The sequence below is a fragment of the Aptenodytes forsteri genome, unplaced genomic scaffold (genome assembly GCF_000699145.1).
Source record: "Aptenodytes forsteri isolate BGI_AS27 unplaced genomic scaffold, ASM69914v1 Scaffold166, whole genome shotgun sequence".
In the NCBI taxonomy this organism is placed as follows: domain Eukaryota; kingdom Metazoa; phylum Chordata; class Aves; order Sphenisciformes; family Spheniscidae; genus Aptenodytes; species Aptenodytes forsteri.
In genome coordinates, this window is record NW_008796110.1 from 4,805,572 (window position 1) to 4,829,748 (window position 24,177).

The 24,177-nt window shown below is 40.3% G+C and overlaps 1 protein-coding gene across 1 annotated transcript in view; it reads right to left on the reverse strand.

Moving 5' to 3' along the window:
- CPED1 (cadherin like and PC-esterase domain containing 1) overlaps positions 1–24,177 on the reverse strand; it is a 158,533-nt gene that overhangs the window by 108,404 nt on the left and 25,952 nt on the right. The window contains exons 4-5 of the mRNA XM_009286806.1: positions 13,570–13,676; positions 11,588–11,663 (exon numbers count right to left, since the gene is read on the reverse strand). Of these exons, the coding sequence (XP_009285081.1) occupies positions 11,588–11,663; positions 13,570–13,676 (183 nt within the window). The remainder of the gene's footprint in view (positions 1–11,587; positions 11,664–13,569; positions 13,677–24,177) is intronic.

Below are 24,177 nucleotides of genomic sequence, written 5' to 3' on the forward strand. Positions count from 1 at the left end.
CCCCCTGGCCAACTCCCCCCAGTTCATATACTGAGCATGACGTCACATGGTATGGAATGTCCCTTTGGCCAGTTTGGGTCAGCTGTCCTGGCTGTGCCCCCTCCCAGCTTCTTGTGCACCTCCAGCCTTCTCAGTCGGTAGAGCATGGGAAGCTGAAAAGTCCTTGACTAGTGTAAGCACTACCTAGCAACAACCGAAACATCAGTGTGTTATCAACATTATTCTCATCCTAAATCCAAAACAGCACTATACCAGCTACTAGGAAGAAAATTAACTCTATCCCAGCTGAAACCAGGTCACTGATTTGGACTTTGTAAGTGACTACCTGTTTGCTGATGGTACAGAGACAAAATAGACTACTCTCTGCCTACTTGGCTGTGCAGTGATAACAGGAATAAGCTAGTAAACTCCCATTAAGTCATTTACTTAGCAGACTTGCTTCTGAATATGCACAGGGAGCATAAATCAAGTGCTATTTTTCCATATCCGTGCTGTAAAGACAAACCAGCATTTCACTATGGCGATTTTCACCCTGTAAAAAGACAATGACATTTCACCAGGGCAATTTGCAATGGTCGCACTACAGCTACTCCTATGCATTGTTTCGGTTACCTACCTGTGGCAGGTGCACTTGCCCTGACAAAGACTGGGGGCATTAAGACCGCTGCATCCTTACTTTTCACGCCCTTACTTTCGTTCCTTTAAGGTGGCGAGTGCTGACTGTCACGTACACGCTTTGGGCCAATAATTATGGTCACGTATACACCTCAGGTGAGGAGTAAGAAAGTTAAGGCCCTCAGCCAATTAGAATTGGCCACAGATCAGATTCGACTAGGGTATAAATGGAGCCCCGCCGGAGGGCAAGTTGAGTCGGTCCTCCTCGGAGCAGCGGGTCTGCAGCCGGGGACTCGCCCCTTGGGTCGGGATGCCGCCCAAGGAAACTCCTCCAGGTTGAGAGCCCTCATCTCATAGGTGAGCGATTGTGCACATTTTGGATCCTCATTTCTAAAGCCGGCTGTGCATACACCATCCTGAACCTGTGGTTTACTGATGTTGTCGGAGTGTTGATGCCTCATTTCTAGTTAGTTTTCTGCTAAATAATTTTGGTTAAAATAAAGTTTATTTTTTTGAATCTAACCTGCCTAATTTGATTTCATGAGCCTCCGTGACACTAACTGAAGTGCCTATATTAGCAAAATAGTACTCTTAGGCTTTGTCTTTAGGCAATGGAGGGAGAGAGAGACCAGTCCTTGGAGCACTAAGAGAAATACTGGTTCTGAACTGCTCTCTGAAAAGGTCTGTTTTTTCACTGACTATGCAAGAAAACTAAGCTACTTACTTGCAGCTGCAAATAATTCCCAGAGTGTAAAGTTTGATCATACAGCTCTGGTGTTCAGGCAAAACCAGAATTATTAAAACACATAAAGGCCCTCCACAGTGCACAGATGACTTCAGAGATCTTTTTCTGATTTATCCTCACATTGGTAAAAAGGCAAGACACAGCCCTCTGCTGTTGCAACTATCTCTGGAGTTATGGAGCCAAGCCCTGTTCCCCTGTTATCTTGGTACTGTAGCACATCCATCAGGAACAGCCCAGCACCGTCGGACTCTGGAATTCAAATCTCATGGCCTAGACCTGCAAACAGCAAGATACTGATCTGTTGACCATGAGTGGGATCAGTCACACAAAACCCAATGAAGCCTATGACAGCAATCCAAGCTACCCCCTTGCCAATGCTGCCTAGGGTGGCAGACGAGAAAGAGACAGGTTGTCCTACCTTGATGTCTACAGCACACAGCTGAAAGGAGGCAGAACTGCACCTCCAGACCAAGCTCCCTATAACATATACACCTTTTACATTAGGCCATAGCTATGTGACAACATTAACAGAACCATGCAAAGAACAAGACTGACAGCCCTTCTCTTCTCAGCTGGTCATCTGAAAGCCAAATTATGTCAAAGGTGCACATTTTTCATCAATTGCTTTAGTTAAAATGACCATAATGTTGAGAAAAGGGAAATGCACACAACATAATTTTCTTATTTAAAAGAAAGCCAATATTTCACTGAAAATAAGAACCGGGCAGCAGAGAAGGGCTGCTCAGCTTGTTACTCAAGAGAAAGTAGAGAGTGTCTTTTCCTTTTTAAAATACGGTTTTAATTGTATTGCTAAGGCAACAAGTAACCAATATGGTATTAACTCACAAGGCAGAGTTTGAAAAGAATGAGATGAGGTTTGTACCTATATTTACCCCTCTTAAATGAGAGTTTTAGCTGTTTTAGGGAAATAGAAAAGATTACTTTGGCATTAATTCATTTGTCACTACACAGTGGACCATTTACTAGAGCTGGGTATAACAAAAAAAAATGGGTAGGGACAGATGAAAAAGAGGTGTCCTGAAATTCTCAGGCTACTGGGTAGAAGCTCCTTAGTATTGCCCTAAGTCATTGCAAAATGCCTTGACATAAAAAAATGGAAACCTGCCATCTCTTTAAGAAGAGAAGGTTAAACAAATTCAGCATGTTGGCGATTAGCATTGAGAACAAAAAAGGGGCAATGCTCATAAATTATTCCTCATGCTATAGAGCATCCTGTTTATATGGTGCCTTACACACCTCTGTTGATCTGTGTCAGCATCCACCTGGGAGAGAGCCCATCGCAAGGTGGCTGGAACAAGAAGAAAGGGGAATGAGACTGCCACAAGGTGCTTTTGAGATGACACACAGCATGTACACCATCAGGCAGAGTTAATGAGGGAGTAACAGTCCCTCACTTTGGTAAATCTACTCTTAGTAATCAATGAATACGATTAACATAATAATAAAGAGATGTCAGTAGCACTGAACTGCAGCACACTCAGCTACATCAGTTCTCATGGCAACTCTTCACCTGTTCTTGCACTCAAAAGGAGTAACAGTGTTTATTAGAGCTGTAAATTTGTTAATCAACATTACCATCAATGAAAATTAGCCTGCAGTGCCTTTACTGTTCGCAGTAATTGCCATGTTTTTCCATCTTGAAATCACTCTACAAGCTGTTGTTAATTAACCAGTCCTTTTGAAGTACATAAATAACATCAACATTTTATAATAGAAGAGGTGAGGCAGGCTCAGCAGCTGATATGTGCCAGGCAGCTTGGGAAATCAAGTTAGAAAGAGTCCCAGCATCCTAGTGTCATTTCCAGATTACATCCCCTCTTTCAAAAATCCAGATCTTAATATCAGTAATTTTTGTAGCAGACTCTAAAGATCAAAAGAAAAAAAAAGACGTAAACTAGAAAAGAACATTTTCCTTTTAAAAGTGGCTATGCAGTAATTGAAAGGCTACACAAACTGCTGGTTTTCCTGAGGAGAAGCTGCAGCCTTTGCCTCAAGTACCTTTTGCTGCTGCCATTTGTGATGATCCAGTGTACAGCAGTGTACCTAAGGCCGGATACCTGCTTTCACTTAAAAAAAATTCTTCACCTCCTTGAAATTCTGGCTTGAAGGTTTCCTATGCTGACATCTCTGAAATGGTACCATTGAAAACACCAACAAACAGCACCACTTTGCCTAGGGTGTTCTCCACGATGCCATTTTGATGGGTGAGGAAGCCACTACAAGTTCTCAGCTGAATTCACACATTAGCGCTCTAACCACAGCAACGGGTAAAACATAGATCTGAGACATAGGAACAGCTGGGGGGCACATGTGAAAGGGAGGTATAAGATCCACCAAAGCAAGTCAACACCTCTAGATCAAAAAAATTAAGCACCTCTTTGTCACATGACCTGGTGGTAGATACTGTTCTGTCAACTGCAATCTCTCAAAGTACCACCTCAAAGTACCACAGAGTCAAACAGATCAGTTGACAGCAACAACTGATATCTAATGCAGCAGCCACACTGACATCTAATGAGGCCTTTCAAGTATTTTACACAGCTATGACTTCTTGCTCCCTCTCTCCTCACATCCGTCTCCCAAGTTATTTACTTGTCTTCGGCTCAGAGTTCTGAAGTGTAACATGAGATTCAACGCATACACAATAAAGAATAGCTGATTTAAGAGTTACAACGTGTGGGTGAGCAAAAGGTTTACCAATAGCTAGAAGTACATTTGGACAAATTAAGACTTCGTGGAGCAGAGCCAGGTCAGTGTTGACACGGCTGCGGCCACGTGGACTGGTGGTAAATGGAACGCTTAGCTTAACATGAACATCTGGTGATCTGCAAAGGTAAGGAATTCAGCAGGAGAAGACCCTACTGGTTGAACTAAGCGAGTAACACTCAATTGAAAGAAAGGAAACAGAAGATGAATGAGAATGTGTCCTCTTCTTTATCCTTCCTTTTATATTATCCTTTGAAGTTACAAGGAGGGTTACGATACAGTTTTGTTTGTTAATTTTTTTTACTTTGTTCAAGATCAAATAGGCTATATTTTATACACTTCAAACATGGAACAAGGAACGATTAAGACTCTTGTCTGTGAGAAAAAGGTCATTTTGTTTCTAAAGTGCCCATCAACTGTCAGATCTATTAGAAACATTTCAAGAGCAATTGAATCACCTTGGGAGATCCTGGTTGTTTAATGAAGCACAAAGCTAGAGATGGGATGAAAGGCAACTAAGGTGCTGTGCTTTGTTCCGAGCCCAGCACATTGTTCATTTCTTTCATAAAGAACATTGTAAGCTCAGCACATTTGTACTTGCAGAGTCTTCATTCAATTGCTTTTCTTTTTAGCAGGAAAAACATCAATTTAGAACATGAAAGTACATTAATCCTGAAAGTATACAGGAGAGTTTCCATCTGCATAGAAGCCTTCTGAACGTCTTCCTAGATTTTCATAGTGGTAGTCTGTCTCTAGCAGGAGCCTGAATTCTCTCACTCAGGAAAAAAGGAGAATGATAATCACCTCATGTTATTTCTTAGCAGTTTCTGCAGCACAACATTCAGGAAGGACTGATAACAAGTCCTCTCTCTCAGCCTTGCACATTTGCTCTCTGACAGGGCATCTCAGTGAGTTAGAAGAACTTCATATTGCATCCTGTGCTGGGATCATACATCTGCCTGACTGGTGTGGGCTGCTGGAGCACAACGAGCTTATTTCTGACACAGACTGGGCAAGCTGCATTGCCACAAACTGGTCCTCTTCTAGTATTTACAGCTGGGCAATTTTCCAGCCTTTGTAGGTTGGAATGGTGTGTTAAACAGCTGCAAAGATTGCTTCACATCAAGAGATGCTTAAAAAGCTTTCATAGACTCTTAGGCAGACTTCCAAACACCTCCAGGACTAGGGGATTTTGACCAAAATAAAGCCTACTATCCAGTACCTTTTGCTCAGTCATGTATGGCAACCTGCTCTAGCTGCATAACCATGAAAGTAATGAGCATTAAAAGTGCATTTTTTTCATTTTTCAGTGTTGATTTTGGAGGATGGATGATTTCAGTTGAACTACTGCTGCTACATGCCTTGAGGTCATTGCAGGCTTGTCACAGAAAGCAGACCTATTCCATTTAATTGCCTCCTGTTACCCATTTGACCTATCGGGTGAAAAGACTCTGAAACAAAGATTAGTACTCTCCTATGGCTTACACATTATGCCTTGAGGTTGCTAAAGAAAGAGAGAGAACCTTTAACACTCAGTTTTATAACCTATGCATTTAGAAAAGGGTGGCTGTGAAACTCAAAGCAGATGCTGAGTATTTGAAGGAAGCTAGGAAGACTAAGGGCAATCCTGGCCCCCAGGGAAGTCCTGGCAAAATTTCCATTGATTTCACAGGAATCTGATTTCTTGCTTGATACTTAACACTCCTGTGATGGTTTTGACATGTGTTATAAGCTTCATTTGTGATGTGCACATTGCTGCAGGTTCAATATCCCACCCACTACTGACTATTGATCTAGCTGTCCTTAAAAGGTTTTCATATTCAAAAAATGCAGTGATCCCTCCCTCTGTAATACAGATAATCTCAAAGCAACCCACACTGAATATTTAGAATGGAGAAATCTCAAACTAGTAGTCATTTCTGGAAATTTAAACTATCTAAAATATCTTTAGTATAAAAAAATGTTTATAGTAAAGCAGATCTAGAGGGAAAGGAATTTAAACTGTGCATTGGAATGCATTGAAATTCATGCTAAAAAACACCTGTGAAGTTTCAGAGTTAAAAAGACAAAATGATGATAGCGCATTATTTTGAAATGCACGTTATTTATTTTCCCCTTTAAAAACATCAGCAAATACAGCTTCAGTTTAGATTAATCATTTACCATGTTTTTTGCTTTGTTTCGGCAGGTGCATGGAAAACAGTATTTATTAAATACAGTGTTTGCTTCTTCATCCCTAAAGCATCCTCACAGTTAAAAGATAGAGGGTTTTTTTTCATTATTTTCTAGAAGGGCTGCTTCATCTGTGTGCACCCTTCATACTAGAACTTAAATTTACAGATAAGCTATAAAACTCTGGAAAAGGCAACTCAGTGAAAATGCTGGCTGACTGTTACATTATTAGAGCCACAGCTACAATTCTGTACTAGTAACAAGGTAGAATATAGAATATTCTATATTCTATATTTAATAGTAATTAAATTCATTTAGCTGCTTTACTTCTTTTCAGTCTCTTCATATTTGTTGTTATTACAGAAGTACATTTTCATCCTAGCTGAGATCTGACCCTGTTATAAAACAAAGAAAATCCTGCCCCGTGTAGTTTATAATCAAATTAACTCAAAAGAATCAGATGCTGATTTTATTGGCCATTCTTGAGGCTCTTAGCAACTTCAGTAGCAGAAAGGTAATAGGCACAAAATTGATCACAACTGGTGTGCGGACATTTATAAGGGCCAGCTGGCAAAAGAAATGCATCCCCCTACACAGAAGCATGTTCCTGTCACAGAGATTTTGAATTACTACAACGGAAAATAAATTTAATCTATAATTTCTCTCTTACATAGGTGGCCCTATCGGACCTTGCTTCCTCCCCTCAGCTCATCACCCTTCCTGCTGACTCCAGAGTAACCCAAGGATGCAGGGGACAGGCAGGGCAGATTTGCTAGGCAGGGGGAGAGGAAAGCTGGTGTGGGGTTAGCACCAGACAGTAAACATATCACAGTGAGAGCACAGTCACACAGCTGGACTATCTTGGCTCTCCCTCCCACCCAATTTCATTAGGGTCGTGCCTACCCAAGACCTTCTGTGTGATTAACACTGTTGGCCAGCCCCACGGGTGACCAAGTAAGCACTCAAGGCTGGTAGACACTCATAAAGTCTCTGCACTAGTGACACTAATAAAAAGAAACGCAGAAGGAAGGCGTACAGCAAAAGTATTACTTTAAAAAGAATTGGTGATCTGGATGGGTAGAGAAAACAGCTATGCATGGCACAGGCTGGGCCCTGGAAGTGATGAAGCAAGACAAATGTTTATGTGGAAAGACAGACTAGTCTAGATTGCTTAGGGAACACGAAAATCAGGGAGGCAATGCTATAAGCATTTTCCCAGGCAAAACCTGTCAAAGAGAGTATTTGTTGTGCCTACATCAGGATGCCTTTCCTGTGCCTTAAACTGAGGCTGGGCAATTCTGCTCACATTGTGGACCTTAGTCCTCTCCATCTCTCAGCTGAGAGTAGTTCCAGGAGGCAGCCAAGCCCAGTTCTCAGCCCACCTGTGGTGGGATACCAAGTATGAACACCTGAAATCTCTTTGCCAGTCATTCTCCAACATCAGAGAGCTTCTAGGTTAGGGTTTGCAGGAAGATTTCATTCACAGATCACTGCAATAGCTGCAGCTTTTGCTGACCTGAGCAATAAATGCCAGTAGCCTTCCTTGGTCATTCAATAGCTGTACCAGAACCTCCTCCTGGCCCAAGTCCCATATAGTGAGCAGACATCAGGCACCTGATTAAAAACTGAGCCAAATGTCCTGCAAAAGCGGGAGTGAAACCAATCTTCTCAGACTGAGCAGCAAGCACTTATCAGTGTCCTCCATGTTGAATTTTAAGATCCATTACCATTCTTATGCTTCATCACAAAGCCACTGCCACATGTACCCGTGCTCCAGCAACTCCTTCTCTTAATCCAATTTACCCCCACACATCACGTCTTTTTTACCTTTTTGCTCCTCTAGACTCTTCTTCCAGTCTGATTTTCCTAACCTTTTTTCTCTTCCCAGCTTCTCTCCTGTCTCCTAAAAAGCAGTCATCACTGGTATGTGCATAATTTTTCCCCCCATACAGATAGAACCAATCTGAATTTTCAGACTGACAAAAAGATTTACCATTAAAGAGACAAAGCAAAGAAACAAGCACTGACCTGATATTTTCTACAACTCATTTTCTTTCCTATATTGATACTACAGGGGTATGAGAAGGGGCATGCTCTCTTAAATACAAAAGCTAGCAACTTAAGAGTTGCACAACAAATAGAATAACATTTTTTTTTAAAAATAACCTTTATCCTTGTACCCACTGCTTATCAATATCAACACTGTCATACCCACAGTGAATCCAGTAATCCCATCCTCTCAGCCTTGCTGCCTGATATTTCTTTCTACAACTTAGCATGTCTTTAATTAGATCACATAATTCTTAGAGCAGCAACGTTGTGTTTTCACTTTTACAGGAAATTGCTTGGCTCCTTGGAGGGCTGACTAAATGACAAACACAGTAATAACAAACCAACTGATCCTTTTCAACAGGAATTGCAGAGAAGCCCTGTTGACTCAAACACACAGGAGTGAAAGTACATGACTGATTTGAAAGGAAACAACTGATTTGAGAGGAAATACTGATGAAAACCATTCTTTCCCCAACAATTTTAAAATTGAGGATCAAACAAATCCTAATAATTTGCAACTTTGCTGTTGTTGGAAAGAAAGACCTGTCGGAGGATGCAAGCAGAAGAAAGAAGTGGAAAGAGCTGGCTTTATCAGATGAATGGAAGGGGAGGAGAGTATCTGAAATCTTGGCTCTAGAAATTTGCTTTAACTTATACCTTTTTGTCCTCTTAACCTGAAATCAAATGATTTACCCTTCTGATTCTAATTTCACCTTCTATGGGTGAATTTCACGCATAGTAAATTAGATGTCACATATCCAGTGATACTGAATGGGATTCATTTCTAGATTGAGACACTGAGGTCTGGTCTATACAAAGATGACCCCCTGTGTGCCACAGTCTAAGTGCCCTTTCCTGTCAGTGGACGTCAGTGTAGTCTATATAGTCAATGTGGAGCAATTCAGCTAACTGTAAATTATGCTGAAAGTAAATGTCTTTTTGGGCTTGCTCACTCTAAACTGTACTTCTGTTAATTTCAGGAGCTTAGATACCAAGTGTTAAACTCAGGTACCCACACATAGACATCTATTGCCTTCTAGGACACCATAGGATATCCCTCTGAGCCTCCAGCTGCTGGACCAAAAAGACATAGGTTTTGTGCCAAATCTGCCCATCCTACTGGGCATCTTGGACTCTCCATGGCATCCCGAGTGGCAGGAGACCCTTGTGTTGAAACAGCTACCTCAGCCCCTAGACCACATGCTAATGTGGAGACACCTAGATTTAAGAGATGGATTTTTTTTTTTTTTTACTTTAAAACACTGCAGCTAATTTAGGTTCAAAGTCTTTTTTATTGGTAACTGAATGGTGAGGGCTGGGCCTTTTTCTATCTGACAGTCCTTCAGCAGACTGCTAGAATAATCCTCTGTTACTGGGTGAGTAGGACTCAGACCCCTGCTGCCAAGCACACACACTACCTTGATTTCAATGGGATTTCGGCATCACTTAGAAGGGCTTTTCTCTTTGCTTTCCTGGCATGGAATAACATGTTTACAAATGGCCCTTCCCTAAAGAGGAGAAAACGCTGAACCGCTTAACAGACCACATATACAAAGTGGCTTGTACCACAGTTTATGGACACCAGTGAAAATGTGCATATTTTAAGGGGAAAGCTCTGTGTGTGGTGAGTGCCTCTTGTGTTTGTGGTTTTACAGTAGCAAAATAATAAAACCACTGCAATTGGCCTTTCTCCAAGTATCAGGGCAAACCAATGTTTTTTAAAGGCAGTCTGTTACAAGACAAGTAGGAACTACCTATTCCTAAAGTCCTTGAAATTTTTAGAAATCTGCTCAGGTTTGTCTGAAACTGGTACTATATCAGAATACTTTCTAATTCACTTTCCAGTGCAAGGGAACCAAGGCACTAGGCATCACTGAAGGCACACTTAAAACTCAGCCAAAACAGAATATATCACCTACCTGGTGTAATATGACTTCATGATAAAGGGCTCTCATGGGACCTGGATAGATGTTCCTTATACTGCATGTTCCTTATGATCAGTTTTGACAATTTACTGCACCAGGAAAATAGAAATGTCCAATTTAAACTGACTCTCAACATACAGTTCTATAAAAGGAAACACTTCACATAAGTTTTAAATATTGATCAATCTTTAAATGAAACTGTAAAAAAATTAAAAGGGAAAATATGGTATGCTTAGGTTAGGAACCACCTAACCTCAACTTTAGTCAAGCATCCAAGTGTCAGGTATTTAATCTAAGCTACTTATCTAGGCTCCATTTACAGTCAGTGGTGAGAGTTAATTGGGTAGTAAGTACCTGCAGAGGGTAATTCAACACACCTATTTTAAACACATAGTTTAGGATGAAATGAAGTAGTGTTTGAAGGTGCCCCTCTCTCTCCACTGGCTTAAGGGGAAGACTAGAATACTGGTGCAGAAGATATCTGACTTCTAAATGGTTAAATGAGATGTAATGCATCTTTCTCTTATGTGCTAAATATTGCAAATATATAAAAGGTGAAAGGGAAGAGAAGAGACGAGACTGATCAATCTTGTATATTTGTCTGCAAACAAGGCTAAATACTAATGGAATAAATGTGGGGTTGGTTGTTACTGGATTACAAAAAAAAAAAGGACAAGTTTTCTTATAAGCAAAGTTTATATAGGATAGATCATAAATCCAAAATAGCATTGATGTTGGATATTTAGTGGTGTAACTGAGATCAGAATGTGTCCCTCTGTAGTTTAAATAGACCTAATATGGTGCACAATAGTTTTTTCCAGTTTCTGTTCAAAGCTGAATTTCACCCATAGTAAATTAGAATTCTCTGGCAACTGGCCCATAACCTTTAAACTTTTCTGGTTGATGATCTTAATACACAAAGGCTTTTTATCAGTAAGCTATGTCTGGATGGGAACCAAACTCTGACTCCTACTCCTTCTCCATGCCACAATATTTTTGTAAAGCTGAACAAACATATTACACCGAACCCAGGGCTTTGAAGTGTAAACACCAATACATTATATTAACACAAAACAGTCCCAAAATAAGACACTTATAGCCAAATTATTTCTGCAGTGTGCAATGGCTAAACAATGCAATATCTTTACCTGAAAAGATACTGCATAACTGCCATTCGTATTTAAGTGGTGTCTGAAATGGATTATCTTTCTTGTTTCATTTTTTTCCCCCTACGCATTCGTGACTAAAAATAAAAAGGAATTGTAAGCCTGACAGTGTCATTTCAGAGACTTCCTGTGACAACTATTAAAAGACCATCATCACATACACAGATTTGAAGAAATTAGGTTACCTGAAAAGGCTTTTGTTATCTGGCATAATCCCTCTTTTCTGCAAAGGAAATGCTGAATTTCTGGAATTAGGTTTACCTGTACGCAAAAAGAGAAGCTTTAATGATTTCATTCAGAAAATTGCTCTTTTTCCCAGAGCCTTCAATGGGTTTGTGTTTAATTTATCAGAGACACCTCATGTACAAAACTCCTGTCAGTGTCAATAGTGAATTACAACTCTGCCATTCCTACAATGTGGGATAATGAAGTTAAAGTATGGGCTCTTCCTCTATGGCCATCACAAAACAAAATTTTAGACTTAACGGCTCTCCTCCTGACTGCTGAGTTTTCACCCGTTCCCTGCCCCCTTTTCAGTTTCTGCAGCTTCTCTGTTCTCTGCCAGTTATCAATCACTGTCTCTCACTGCATGGAAATAGCCTCTTGAATTGCTCTGCTTGGGAACAGTGGTAAGCTAAGGTAGCTAAACCACATCCAGGCTCTGCAACAAAGAGCTGTGTTGCACTGGGGTATGGACATGCCAGCAGCAAGCAATGTTAGCCCAATATTTAAAGTTATCCGGAGATATGGGCCATCTGGTTTAAGTCCCTGCTGTGCTGCAGACTTCCTGAGGGAACTTGGACAATTCCTTTGATCACCTTATGTCTCCGTTATTCATGAGTGAAACTTCTGGACATTGCAGAGTGCTGTAAGGATTATTATATTGCACAGTATTAGAGGCTCAGATATGATAATATGGGTAGAATGAGCAAAAAGCAGTTTGCAGAAGCCTGGGATGTTTTATGATCCGAGACGTGAATCCAAAGCACGTATATTTCTAGCAAACTAGCACTGTTATAAAAATTTCACTTTGGATACACTTAGATAAGGTATCCTGTCCCAGGGAACCTCAGTGTACATGCTCCTAGCTCTGACTTCTGTGGACACGCAGTTTTTTTGCATCCTCATGAACTTCATACCTGAACTAAATACCTTTTAAAAGCAGCTCTACTTCTCCCAGTCCCTCAACTCGGAGCTTATACTTTTGGGTCTCACGATTATTATTATTATCTGTGCCATTGTCCTTGAAATATAAGCCAAGCTTTATCCATAGTTCGGTCATGTTTTTTCAAAGTCCTCAGTTTAAATCACTTACATATTTTCACCAACAGGTCAGGTGCTTATTTATACATTTGCATATCTAAGTAACCTAAACTGTGCCCACAACATACTCAAGTGGAAAAAAAAAAAAACAATCCTGAAAATACCAAGAAATATTGGCACCACTGATGCTTTGGACTGTGAGTAGGCAGATTGCAGTGCTAGAGCAAGGAACTCCAATGAAGGCCCTGGAGGAGGACACTGGTCCAGCTCACACATTATCAATTGTAGGAGCACTGTCACTGTTTGGAGAGGTGCCTAAATTATGTTTACAAAGGAGCAATTACATTAGATGAAACTCAATACTAATATAAGATATGAAGGCTAAATTAGTCCAGCTTTATCTTCTGCTTATGCTATTATTCTGAAATATTGCATGCATTGGCTAGTTGTTTCTCCCTATTTCCAAATTCTCTTTTTCCAATAGGGTAAATTGTTTAAATTTCCCTTGACTTCTGTAGACGCTTTTGCTGCCTGACATGCTGGTTGAGGGTGGCCAAGAACGCAAAAGTTCAAGCTAAAGAAGAGAAAAGGAAAACTTGACACTCAGTTTTAACAATTTTCAGTATTTACACTGAAATACTTACATCTAAAATAACATACTATGTCCAAATGAGAAATTGCTTTTGATCACTGGGTGTGATATAAAGAGAATGAAATGTTGGTATCATCTGACAAGTATTTCTCAGTAGATAGGAAACTTGAAAAAACTTTTTTATTGCTGTTAAACCACGCTGCTGCAGTATAAAATAAGCATCAGATACTTTTCTTTTTTTGAGTGAGTGCTGAAAATTTGGGATAGCCCTGTCCTCTCATTCCCACAAAGGATAACACAATAATCTCGTACCTTCTGGAATAATTCTAGACGATGCAAGTCTTCTATTTGAATGCAGCCAGTACCATCATTTTTTCTGGAAGATAAGCAGATCAAAAGATCCCAAGGGCTTATACGACCTATGAGGAAAGAAAAGAAGCGTATTGAGAAAGAAAATATCATGCAATTCCTATTTGAACAAAAAATACTTAGAGCCAAATCCTGAGGAATAGCAAACTGTTGGAGTGCTAACTACATGAACAGCTACAGGTGGCAGAAGGGAAAAAGACATATTCACTACCACTGTTCAAGCTTTGGAACTATATTTAGGTATTTCACAGTTGGCACCTCCTGTTATACCTGCCTACTGATGTCCAGTCCTCTGGTGTCTGACCTGTTCAGCATTCAGAAATGAAAAAGTTCGATAACATGGTGCTGCTTTTTTCTGACCTCCTCAACATGTACACTTAAAACACACATCCACTATATGCAGTGTGATCTTCTGAGGTCTTTCATTAATGGGAAGTAAATTTTATGGGAAGTAATACTGGTCATGCTATCTCAAACAGCAGGAATTTCTAACCTGAATTTTGGTGTAGCGGCTTCCTAAATACTAGACACCAGATTGCCAACATCTAGAACTGGTGTTCAAGTGGGAATTAAGTTGCACTGAGCAAGTAGCTAGCTTCTGAGATAGTTCTGATGCTTCCTTTCTGGGGCAAAGCTGACCTGTGAGACCATGGGGTTCTATTATCAGGAAACAAGCAACACGGGAGTCAGAGATGGCTGCTTGAAGAAGAGACAAAACTAAATTGCACCAATTAAAACACCATTATGGATCAAGATACAAATAGGTCCTGGAGTTTACCCATATCACAGCATGTGATGTGGTATAGAAATGCCAATGTAGCTTCAAAAGAGCTTGGTCAGCAACCTCAAGTGGTTATTTGTTTTCTTCTGTATACAGCCTTTGTAATCTGGACTAGTTAGAGATAGTGGCATCTCTCAAAAGATTAACAGAATCACTACATCTGTTGAGAACACCACGAATATGTTCAATAAAGGGTAAACCATTTCAGTGACAGGATCACAATCAGAAATAAAGAACTTCCAAACAGAAAGGGCAGCCAGAGAAGCTGTACAGCATCCAAGGCAGGGTACAGCATTAGGTCAAAGCTCTTTGCAGTACAGCTATTTCAGTGACTGGTTGGTTGGTTCTTTTTCCCAAGGTTGGGAAGATTACATGCATTTTATTCCATTTTGTCCTATCCATCTGTGATACCTTCCTAATTTTATTAGATTACCCCCTAAATTTGGTCCCACTGATGGCCCACAGAGATATTTATTTTGGCAGATTTCCCTCTCCAAATGTAATTTTCTCCTATCCCAATCACAATCGCAAATGCCAAGCAGGGTGAAGATTTCACTTAAGGAGATCTAACATTCAATTTACATTAGGTACAGTAATGAACTTATGATGCAGAATGGGTCCAGGACTATGAAAGTAACTATCACCTTTTTTAGGTGTATAAGCAGTGTGACAAAGCTGAAGAGGTGAATTTTCAGTTACGCTGCATCCATTACTGTAAAGAATTCTTCAATTTCACATTACGAGAACAAGTATTAGGGTATAAAAATAATTAAGGCATGTGATATTTAGGCAAGAAAGATTCACTACGTGCTCCTTTGTGAAAGAAACAAACAAAAAACTGCAGGTAGATAAAAATGGCACAGATGATAGCAAATAAATGAAACATTAAAGAAACATACACGCAAAGACTTCATTTTAGTGCAAAAGATTGACAGTGTTAACAACCTACTTGATGACCTCACCAGCTATGTAATTATCAGATAAGCAAGATGTTACGCCTTAGACTACCAAACACCTTTGAATAAATCATTACAATTACATATAAAGCACAATGCCTAGCTGTGTGCAAATTGAAAGGGAGCTGGAGGAACTCCCATTTTTCAGAAGCAGTTAATTTCCTTCCCTTGTTTATTGTTACACATCCTGGCCAGGGATGAATTTGATCCCTGACTCCAAAGGATATGCTGCACTGTGTATCATTTGCCTTTAGGCCACAGCAGAGTGATCGATATGAACGTACCGAAGAAAAGAAAAGGGAAAGGAAAAAGGGCCCTCAGACCTAGCATGTTTCTGAGCCAGTGCCCAGGAAGTAGAACAGTTAACTGCTAGGAACAATTTTTCAGGAGGGGTTGAATGCCTGCCATTATTTGTGTTTTCTGCTGAGAGTAATTAGACATCTAGCCAGTTATTTTAGTACAGAACAATCAGAACTGAAACATGTCTATTTATAGAAAACAGGAGACTTCCTATTAGAAAAACAGCGTACACCTAGTGCTGTCTCTCAGATTCAGGCTGACAGAGCAGTCTGACTTCTATTTAAATGTATCAATACATTCCTAATCAACCACACATGAAAAAATGTTCTTGGAAAACAAACATGAATGAGGCATGTGTTACAACCGTTATTTAGTTTTTGAGCGGACTCTTCTGTGAATAGATATAGCCTAGAAATTGCCCGTGTCATTCCTCTCACAGCTTAACTTTTTGTGGAAAATCAACATCTATGATCATGAGACCGTGAGTCTGTCTCCCTTCTGCAAATGTAATAATTATAAAACTGTATCTCAGCGAAAAAGTGCTAGCGTTATTAATATTCCAGTAACACCAAATGGCCCAGGCAAAGGATCCCAAGCTGTCAGGCACTGTATTTTAACACAGAAGAAGATCCCTTTCACAGAAATTTTTTCTAAAGTAAAGCAAGATACAACGTGTAAGCTAAAACAGTCTACAATAAAAGAGAAAGGAAGAACAAAAGTGACAGTAATAACACAAGTCACCTGCATGGAAAAACTCGTGTTTCAAAATTTTTTGAGAGATGTTTAATGAAGGAGCATTAATAATGTCCATATTATTCCATCTTTAATACACACTGTTTTGCTGGTTTCCTGCAGGCTTCACACCAGAAGCGGGCTTTGACAGGACATTTGAAGTGGAAGGTTAAAATGGATATTTCGTATCTGAACAATTTAACTACTAGCAATTTGCATGAAGCTTTTTCCATGTAAAGGGCTTTGTCTATAGTTACAGAAATCTTGTTTGCTTTATTCAGCAAACCAGTGGAACTCAGCATGCGGGAGCAGTAGATCAGTTAAACAGTATGAAATCCCACCTCATGGAGATAGTCTCTACTGCTTTGTATTACTTTGCATTCAGACAAGCAGGGGAGTGGTAACTTAAGATGAGAATATGCAATTGTATGTTCATCCCCTCTCTGAGCATCTTTGCAAACCAGGATTTTTTACTTCAGCCTGTTAATTAAGGCCTTGCCTACGCAAGGAATGTTCATCTGCAGAATTACATCTTATTATGCAGGCAAATTGAGCTTAATGTGGATACTTATAGCTTATGCTGGCAGCATGATGCTTTTATTCATCTATCTTTTTTGCCAGCTCTTTGCCCCTCCTCTCCTCCAGTCTTTGTAGTCCCATCTTGCAGTCCCATCTTAAAAAGCGTTTGTGTACCTGAGATGTGCATCTCATGTTTACCTGAGAATATCAACCCCAGTTGCTAATCCAAGAATCAGTATTAATTGGATTAGCAAAGTATGATAGCAATTAGCAAATCATACTTTGATTCCAATCCGCTGTGACCACCTTTAATTACTCTCATTCTCAATGAGTCAAAGTACATGTTATTCCATTCAGAGAGCAATAGGCTTCAACTAAAAATTGATATAACGTACAAATTATAATTTTCAACAAGATACCACTGTTTTCATTGGCTTTGACGCTGACTTGTTACTTGGAATAATTGAAATGGTTAATGTGGAAAAATAATCTAAAAGATAGCAATCTAGAGAGAAAAACAAACAAGCTTTTAGCAGCAGTGGAAATAGCAATGCAGAGACCAACAAAAACATTTAGCTTTTTCTATAAAAATATTCTGCAGAGAGTTTTTGTATTCTGATATTATAGATCAAAGTGAACAGAAACAAAATGAGAACTGTAGGATTTAGTGGGGTTTTAAGCTTACAGCATATATATATTATAGATGAGCATCAAGAATTTCTGGACGTTATTTCTAAAAAGAAGTAATCTTATTCCTACCTTTGAAATTATCATGTTCTCCCCACAAGCTATGGCATTGGAGGCTGGATTTTGCAGGAAAACCGTTAGATGCATGCAGCTCCATGGAGTTTCTTATCTTTTATGTGTATACACAGAAAAGTATTCTTTGATTTAACCAAATGAGTAAGTTTCATCTCAATACCATAGCTTGACATTTCATTTTTCAGTGTTAAGGTCCTCATTCTGAATTTTGAAATGAAAGAACTTTGAAAATCAAATACAATTTCCATCTTTTATGCTCAACTTTCTGTACTTCATTCATTCTGGGAAATGAAAAGGCTGGTCAGCTTTATTTTTATTTTAACTTCTAGTCAATTTGCAATTTTGCACTCGCTCGCACCATCACCCTAAAAATAATCAATTTACAAGCACTAGAGGATAAGAAGATCAGGAGAAACAGCCAACATTTGTTTGTCAAGAACACATCATATAAAACTAGTCTAATTTTTTCTGATGGAGTAACTGTTTTAGTGAACAAAGGAAATAGTAGCGATGAAACAGTTTGACTTTAGTAAGTCTTTAGGCACCGTTTCCACACAACATACCTATCAGGTGAGTGCACAGCTATTTGAAAAAATGAACTCTACACTATCAAAGTGGATTTTTTTTGGAGCAGAACCTCAAAGCATACCCCACCGTACATTCAGTTCTGTTCAAATTTCTTATTAACAAATAGAATGATGGAATAGCAAGTGCATTTATAAATAGCAAATGACACCATGTTGAGGGAAAGTATAAGCACTTTGAAAGACATGATCAGAATTCAAAATAATTTTGACATACGGACCAAATTCAACCTGAGAAAATTCAAAACAAGTTCAAAGTGCCATAATTCGGAAGGAGAAATCAGATGGACAGAGAGCAGTAGTGCAGAAAAGGACCAGATTCATAAACTGCGTATGAATTAACAATATAATACTGTTGGGAAAAAAAAAAATCCCCAAATAACTTTTGAGTTGTTGGCAAAGATTTATTGGAACTGAAAGAGCTGAATTCCCCTCCTTTAAAATTGCAGTTTGAATTTATTCCATGTCACATGGAATTCTAAATAATAGGGACTATTTCATTTTAATCATAACCCCACAGACATTAAGAATTGCAACCAAACCTGTTTGTGTGTCAAATATAAGGGACGGGGTAATCCTGCTGCTGCGGTTGGAGTTGGTCATACCTCATCAGTAACACTGCTTCCCAGTTTTGGAAAACATGGTTTCAGTAGAGGGTTACAAGAAGAAGGTGGGTTTTAGAAGACCTTGTACTGGGCCTGACTGGGATGGAGTTAATCCTCTTCCTAGCAGCCCGCACAGTGCTGTCTTTTAGATTTGTGACCAAACCAGCGTTGATAATGCACCGATGTTTTAGCTATTGCTAAGCAGTGCTTGCACAGTGACAGCGCCTTCCCTGTGTCTCACTCTGACCCCCGGTGAGTAGGCTGGGGTGGGCAAGAGGCTGGGAGGGGGCACAGCCGGGACAACTGACCCCAACTGGCCAAAGAGCTACTCCATGCCACATGATGCCATGCTCAGAAATAAAACCAGGGTGTAGTCTGTCCAAAGCTGCCATTGCTTGGAGGCTGGCTGGGTATCCATCTACTGATGGGGGTGCTAACTGATTGCCTTTGTATCACTTGGGTTTTTTTTTCCCTTTTTTCCCCCCTTCATTTTTTAAACTGTCATTATCTCAACCGAGGAGTTTTTCTTGCCTTTTCTCTTCCAAATGTCTCCCCCATCCTGCTGCAGAGGGTGGTGAGTGAGCAGCTGGTGGGTCCCTAGTCACTGGCTGGGGTCTACCTACCACACATTAGAACTATGAAGAAGATCAAAAGAATTCTGGGGGCTTTTTTGATGCGTTTTCTCTAAAACAAGGTTAAGGTGATAGGAAATGCCTTCCCTATATGTATTGGTTTTGGTTAGGATAGAGTTTATGTTCTTCATAGTAGCTAGTATGGGGCTGTGTTTTGGATTTGTGCTGGAAACAGTGTTGATAACACAGGGATGTTTTAGTTACTGCTGAGCAGTGCTTACACACAGTCAAGGCCTTTTCTGCTCCTCAAGGAGTGAATGAATTCCTTGTTTTGCTTTGCTTGCGTGCGCGGCTTTTGCTTTGCCTATTAAACTGTCTTTATCTCAACCCACGGGTTTTCTCTCTTTCACTCTTCTGATTCTCTCCCTCATCCCACTGGGGTGGAGTGAGTGAGCGGCTGTGTGGTGCTTAGCTGCTGGCTGGGGTTAAACCACTACACCATAGAATAAATTTTTACCCATCCAAAATCAGTTGTCCTCTTTAATCACTGGAGGCAGGATACAAAGTAAACATTTTAATTTGCAGCAAATGTTATATAAAGAAAATTTCTAACCGCAAGGATGAAGTAGTGGAATACATTACTTTAGGAGGCTACAGAACCCCTGCCAAGGGAGATCCTGAGATTTGTACATGATGGTTTTTTAAAAGAAATTCCCCTCAGCTCTACTTGAAACATATTTCCAGGCACCTCTGAGCTGCATGGATGTGAAGAGAAGATTTTCAGGAAAAGGTATTATTTAGGTACTGACGCATTAAACTGTCATGTTGTAATCCTGATCTGTAAAAAAAAAAAAAAAAAAGATGAATGTAAGTTTTAGCTTCCTGTATCATGAGTCCTCATAGTCTACAGGATAAAAAAAAAAAGTCAAGCTCCTCTGCTCCTGCAGGGTAATGGAGTGAGCACAGATTGAACCAAGTTTGATGAGGAGGCACATATTTATGGAAGTAGCTGCTTGTGCACAAATCGAACTTTACACAAGACTGTGTAAATGTTTTTATTGTAAAAACGAATGTTTTACAAAGCAGGCTTCATCCCTGCAATGTAGTCAATTTATGGGAGCCAACAGTTTGCTAGTCAAGAGTTTAGAGTGGAAAAACTACCGGGTGTCTGAAAGACAGAACTACTGCCTCACTGCCCCTCTGCTCCTGCAGGGTAATGGAGTGAGCACAGATTGAACCAAGTTTGATGAGGAGGCACATATTTATGGAAGTAGCTGCTTGTGCACAAATCGAACTTTACACAAGACAGAGGAATGTTTTACAAAGCAGGCTTCATCCCTGCAATGTAGTCAATTTATGGGAGCCAACAGTTTGCTAGTCAAGAGTTTAGAGTGGAAAAACTACCGGGTGTCTGAAAGACAGAACTACTGCCTCACTGCCTGGCTCTGGACTCAGGACAATCCTGGCTGGATTTTATGCCTCTCAGCATCTCAGATGGCAGTAGCATCAGGCAGGCTGCATGCTGGGGTTTGGGGACGTGGGAATTCTACACCTCTGAAGATCTGAGCTTCACTGATAACACTCCAGGGAAAAATATCCTTTGAAGACTATTTCTGGTTATGGCAGCTCGGCTGTCTCATTTGTGCAAAGATCAGAATGCTGCTTGTTAGACTGAATGCTTTCTCTTTGTTAACGATACTGCCTTTTATAAGTTTTTGATATCACTGTTTCATTTGTAGGGCTTTCCCTAAAGAAATGTCTCATACCTAGGTGTGCAGGAATTTTCCCCTTAAAGAAGTATTTATTGGAGGTATTTTAATTTTTCTTTTGGTGTGGCTCTTGATAGTCATGAGCTATCACCAATTTGAACTGACTATGACAACAACGAAGAGATGATCACTCTGGTAAGTGAAGATAGTGCAGGAAAAGATGGCGAGGTTTCTGATATTTTCTGAACTATTCTGGAAAGCAGCTGTTCACTTGTCCATGTGCAAACCTCTCCCTGTTTCACACAGCGTCCTCCATGCTACTTGCTGAGACTGACTGTACTCTGCCATTACATACAGTCCAGTCCAGTAACCACCTGCTTAACTAGACAAATTAGGCTGAAATCTTTTGGCACATTAATTGCAGTGTAGTGTTATAAGTGTAAAAAAAGCCCCCACCCCACGTATGAGGCTGAGATTGTTGGACGCAGTCAATTCATTCACAAAATACTTCGTACAGTTGCTGTATGGCTGCCAGGGAAGGGCTGCAGGAATGCTGAGGACAGTCACTATTCACCCCCCCTGAGGATGATCAGGGTTTTATTTTGGCTCAGTTACCCCGTAACTAAGAGGATGGGAAGCGCCAAGGGTAGCATTCCTTGTGGAGGAGAGGCTGGCATGAACCAAGTGGAACCAGCCTAATTCCCAGGATAGCTCATCTGTCCCTGAACAGCTTAGCACAAAACATTGCCCTGTGCTCAAGAATTAATGCATAGTCACATCCGAGTTCAGCATTTGGGGAGTGAAATAGCCACTTGAAGTCCTATTGCAGTGCCTCACCCATAAAAACAGGGTAATGCTTGACTATTGGCTATCTCTTCGCAAATACTGCAGAGAGATATTAGGTCTAACTACAAATGGGAAGGCATAATGCTTCCACTCTTGTCTGAAAAAAAAGAGAGAGTTATTTTATTACTGTTTCCTTATATCAGGAAGGGCCAGGCTGCAAGCCTGTTTTTCTTGTCAATCTAAAGCAGAATTCTAAAAGTACAAAAATAAATGAGTGTAACAAGCCAAGAGCTACCTGTTTCTCCCAGAACTCTTCTCAAATTTGGCAAGATGTTTTCCTTTTCCACCTGGTCTTAGACTCTAAAACTGCCTTGGACGTACTTACCAAGTCAACCAGTTACTGTGTTCCTTACTGGAGTAATTGATAATACAAGACAGATTACTTTCTCTAAAAGAAGCAAAAGAAACCTATTGCAGGCATAAATACAAGAATGGAGAAGAGACAGGACAATCCTTTCTCCATTTATATCACATTCAGTCATGCAATAGATTAACAATCCTTTCTTCAATCAACAAATTACCCTACTATAAGAGACAACCATGAAAGCATTTGCAGACCTGCAGCGAGTGATTTAAAGTGGTGTTTTTCAATTTGCAGATAACTGTCTGTAAGACAACAAAAGGTAGTGCACAAAAAAAATGCAGTATTATTAAACTATAACCATTTATTTTTCTGTGCAACCAAAGAATGAGCACAATACTGGAAATAAAAGTAACCAAAGTACACTCAAAAATTATATTAGTCTAGAAGGGGGAGAAGAGTACTGCAGTATGTAAGACAGGTGCATTAGATGGTTCTTAGTTTATTGGGGAGAGACCGTGTCAGGCTAAGAATAATTGTCCACTGAGTTGTATTACAGATTGTAACTCTAACAACCTATAGTTTTTTTCATGGCATAATCTGTCAACTCAAGGTATCAAAATATGCTGTCAAAATACTTTCTGAGCTACAGGAGAGTTCAACAGCAAACAAAAGGAAAATATGTAGTCCTGGCCCAATGGCAAACACATCAGGGCAATTCAAACACTCAAGCCTGTCATTCCACTGCTGTGCTTACAGACTGTGCTTTGGATGAATATTCAGATTACTCTGATATGCTCTCCACACATGGGTACTTTCTGCATAGCAAGCCTCAGTGAAACCAAAAGCATCTAGTAATCCAATATGGTATGCTCTACTTGTATGCAGGCTAAAAAGGTTTGCAACCCTAGTTGCTCCCAAATGCTGAAATTCTTACTCTATATGTATTTAATACACCAGGTAGGCTACCACAGTCAAAGCTGCTAGATATGTTTGTCACTCACACAAGAAAGCATTGTGGGACTGAGACCTAACCTTCTCTGGGATGGAAGTACTTGGTACCTAGTTAAAGAACATAGCTGTCACAGATCTGCCAAAGCTCAGCTAATCCATCTGTGTAAGTGCTTCTTTACCCGCTGTGAAGGTGAAGAAGGAAACTGTCTGACAGAAAAGCCAGATTGAGAGATATTAGAGACAGGCTACTGACAGTGGACTGGGATGAAGAACCAGGTGAAAACTGGAAAGAGAGGATGTGCATGTGGGGAGGAGGAGGGTCATGCAGCTGAGACACGTAGGGATCAGACTGGGGTGAAGAAGCTCATGGGGAGGGCAACTCTATAGTTAAGGAAGTTATTGTCCATATGCTCCATCTGTCATAGGCATTGGAAAATTTGCAATGACGTCCCTGTCCTGGTAGCAGGGTTTGGGGCTGAGCATGAGAGGTGGCAGTGCACCATGCATGGATCAAAGTAAATAAATCAAAATATTAGCAGATTTTCACACGTGCATCCCCCTGAGGGAGGAAAACCACACTGCTTCATGCGATGAGGAAGAGGGTGCTCGGCTCTCCAAGCCTCTGCGGAGAGGGAAGAATAGCTCCCCCCTGCTCTGTGCCAAGGAAGAAGACTCTGCCTGACACAATTGCCTTTGGACAACCCTCACTGCTACGTGATCCAAGTTATTCTAACTGATAACTCTTGGGACTATATCCAGGAAAGAACTTTGTATCCCTGTTCTGTGCACCCTGAGGCAAAGTCATGTGGAAAAGCAGCATGCAGTCATGAAGTGGAAGGATGTATCATGGGCGAGTGAGTCAAATCAAAGTTGAAAAGAGTGCATGTCACAGCTTTCGAGCACCTAACTGCATGCTGCTTGTGTGCATAT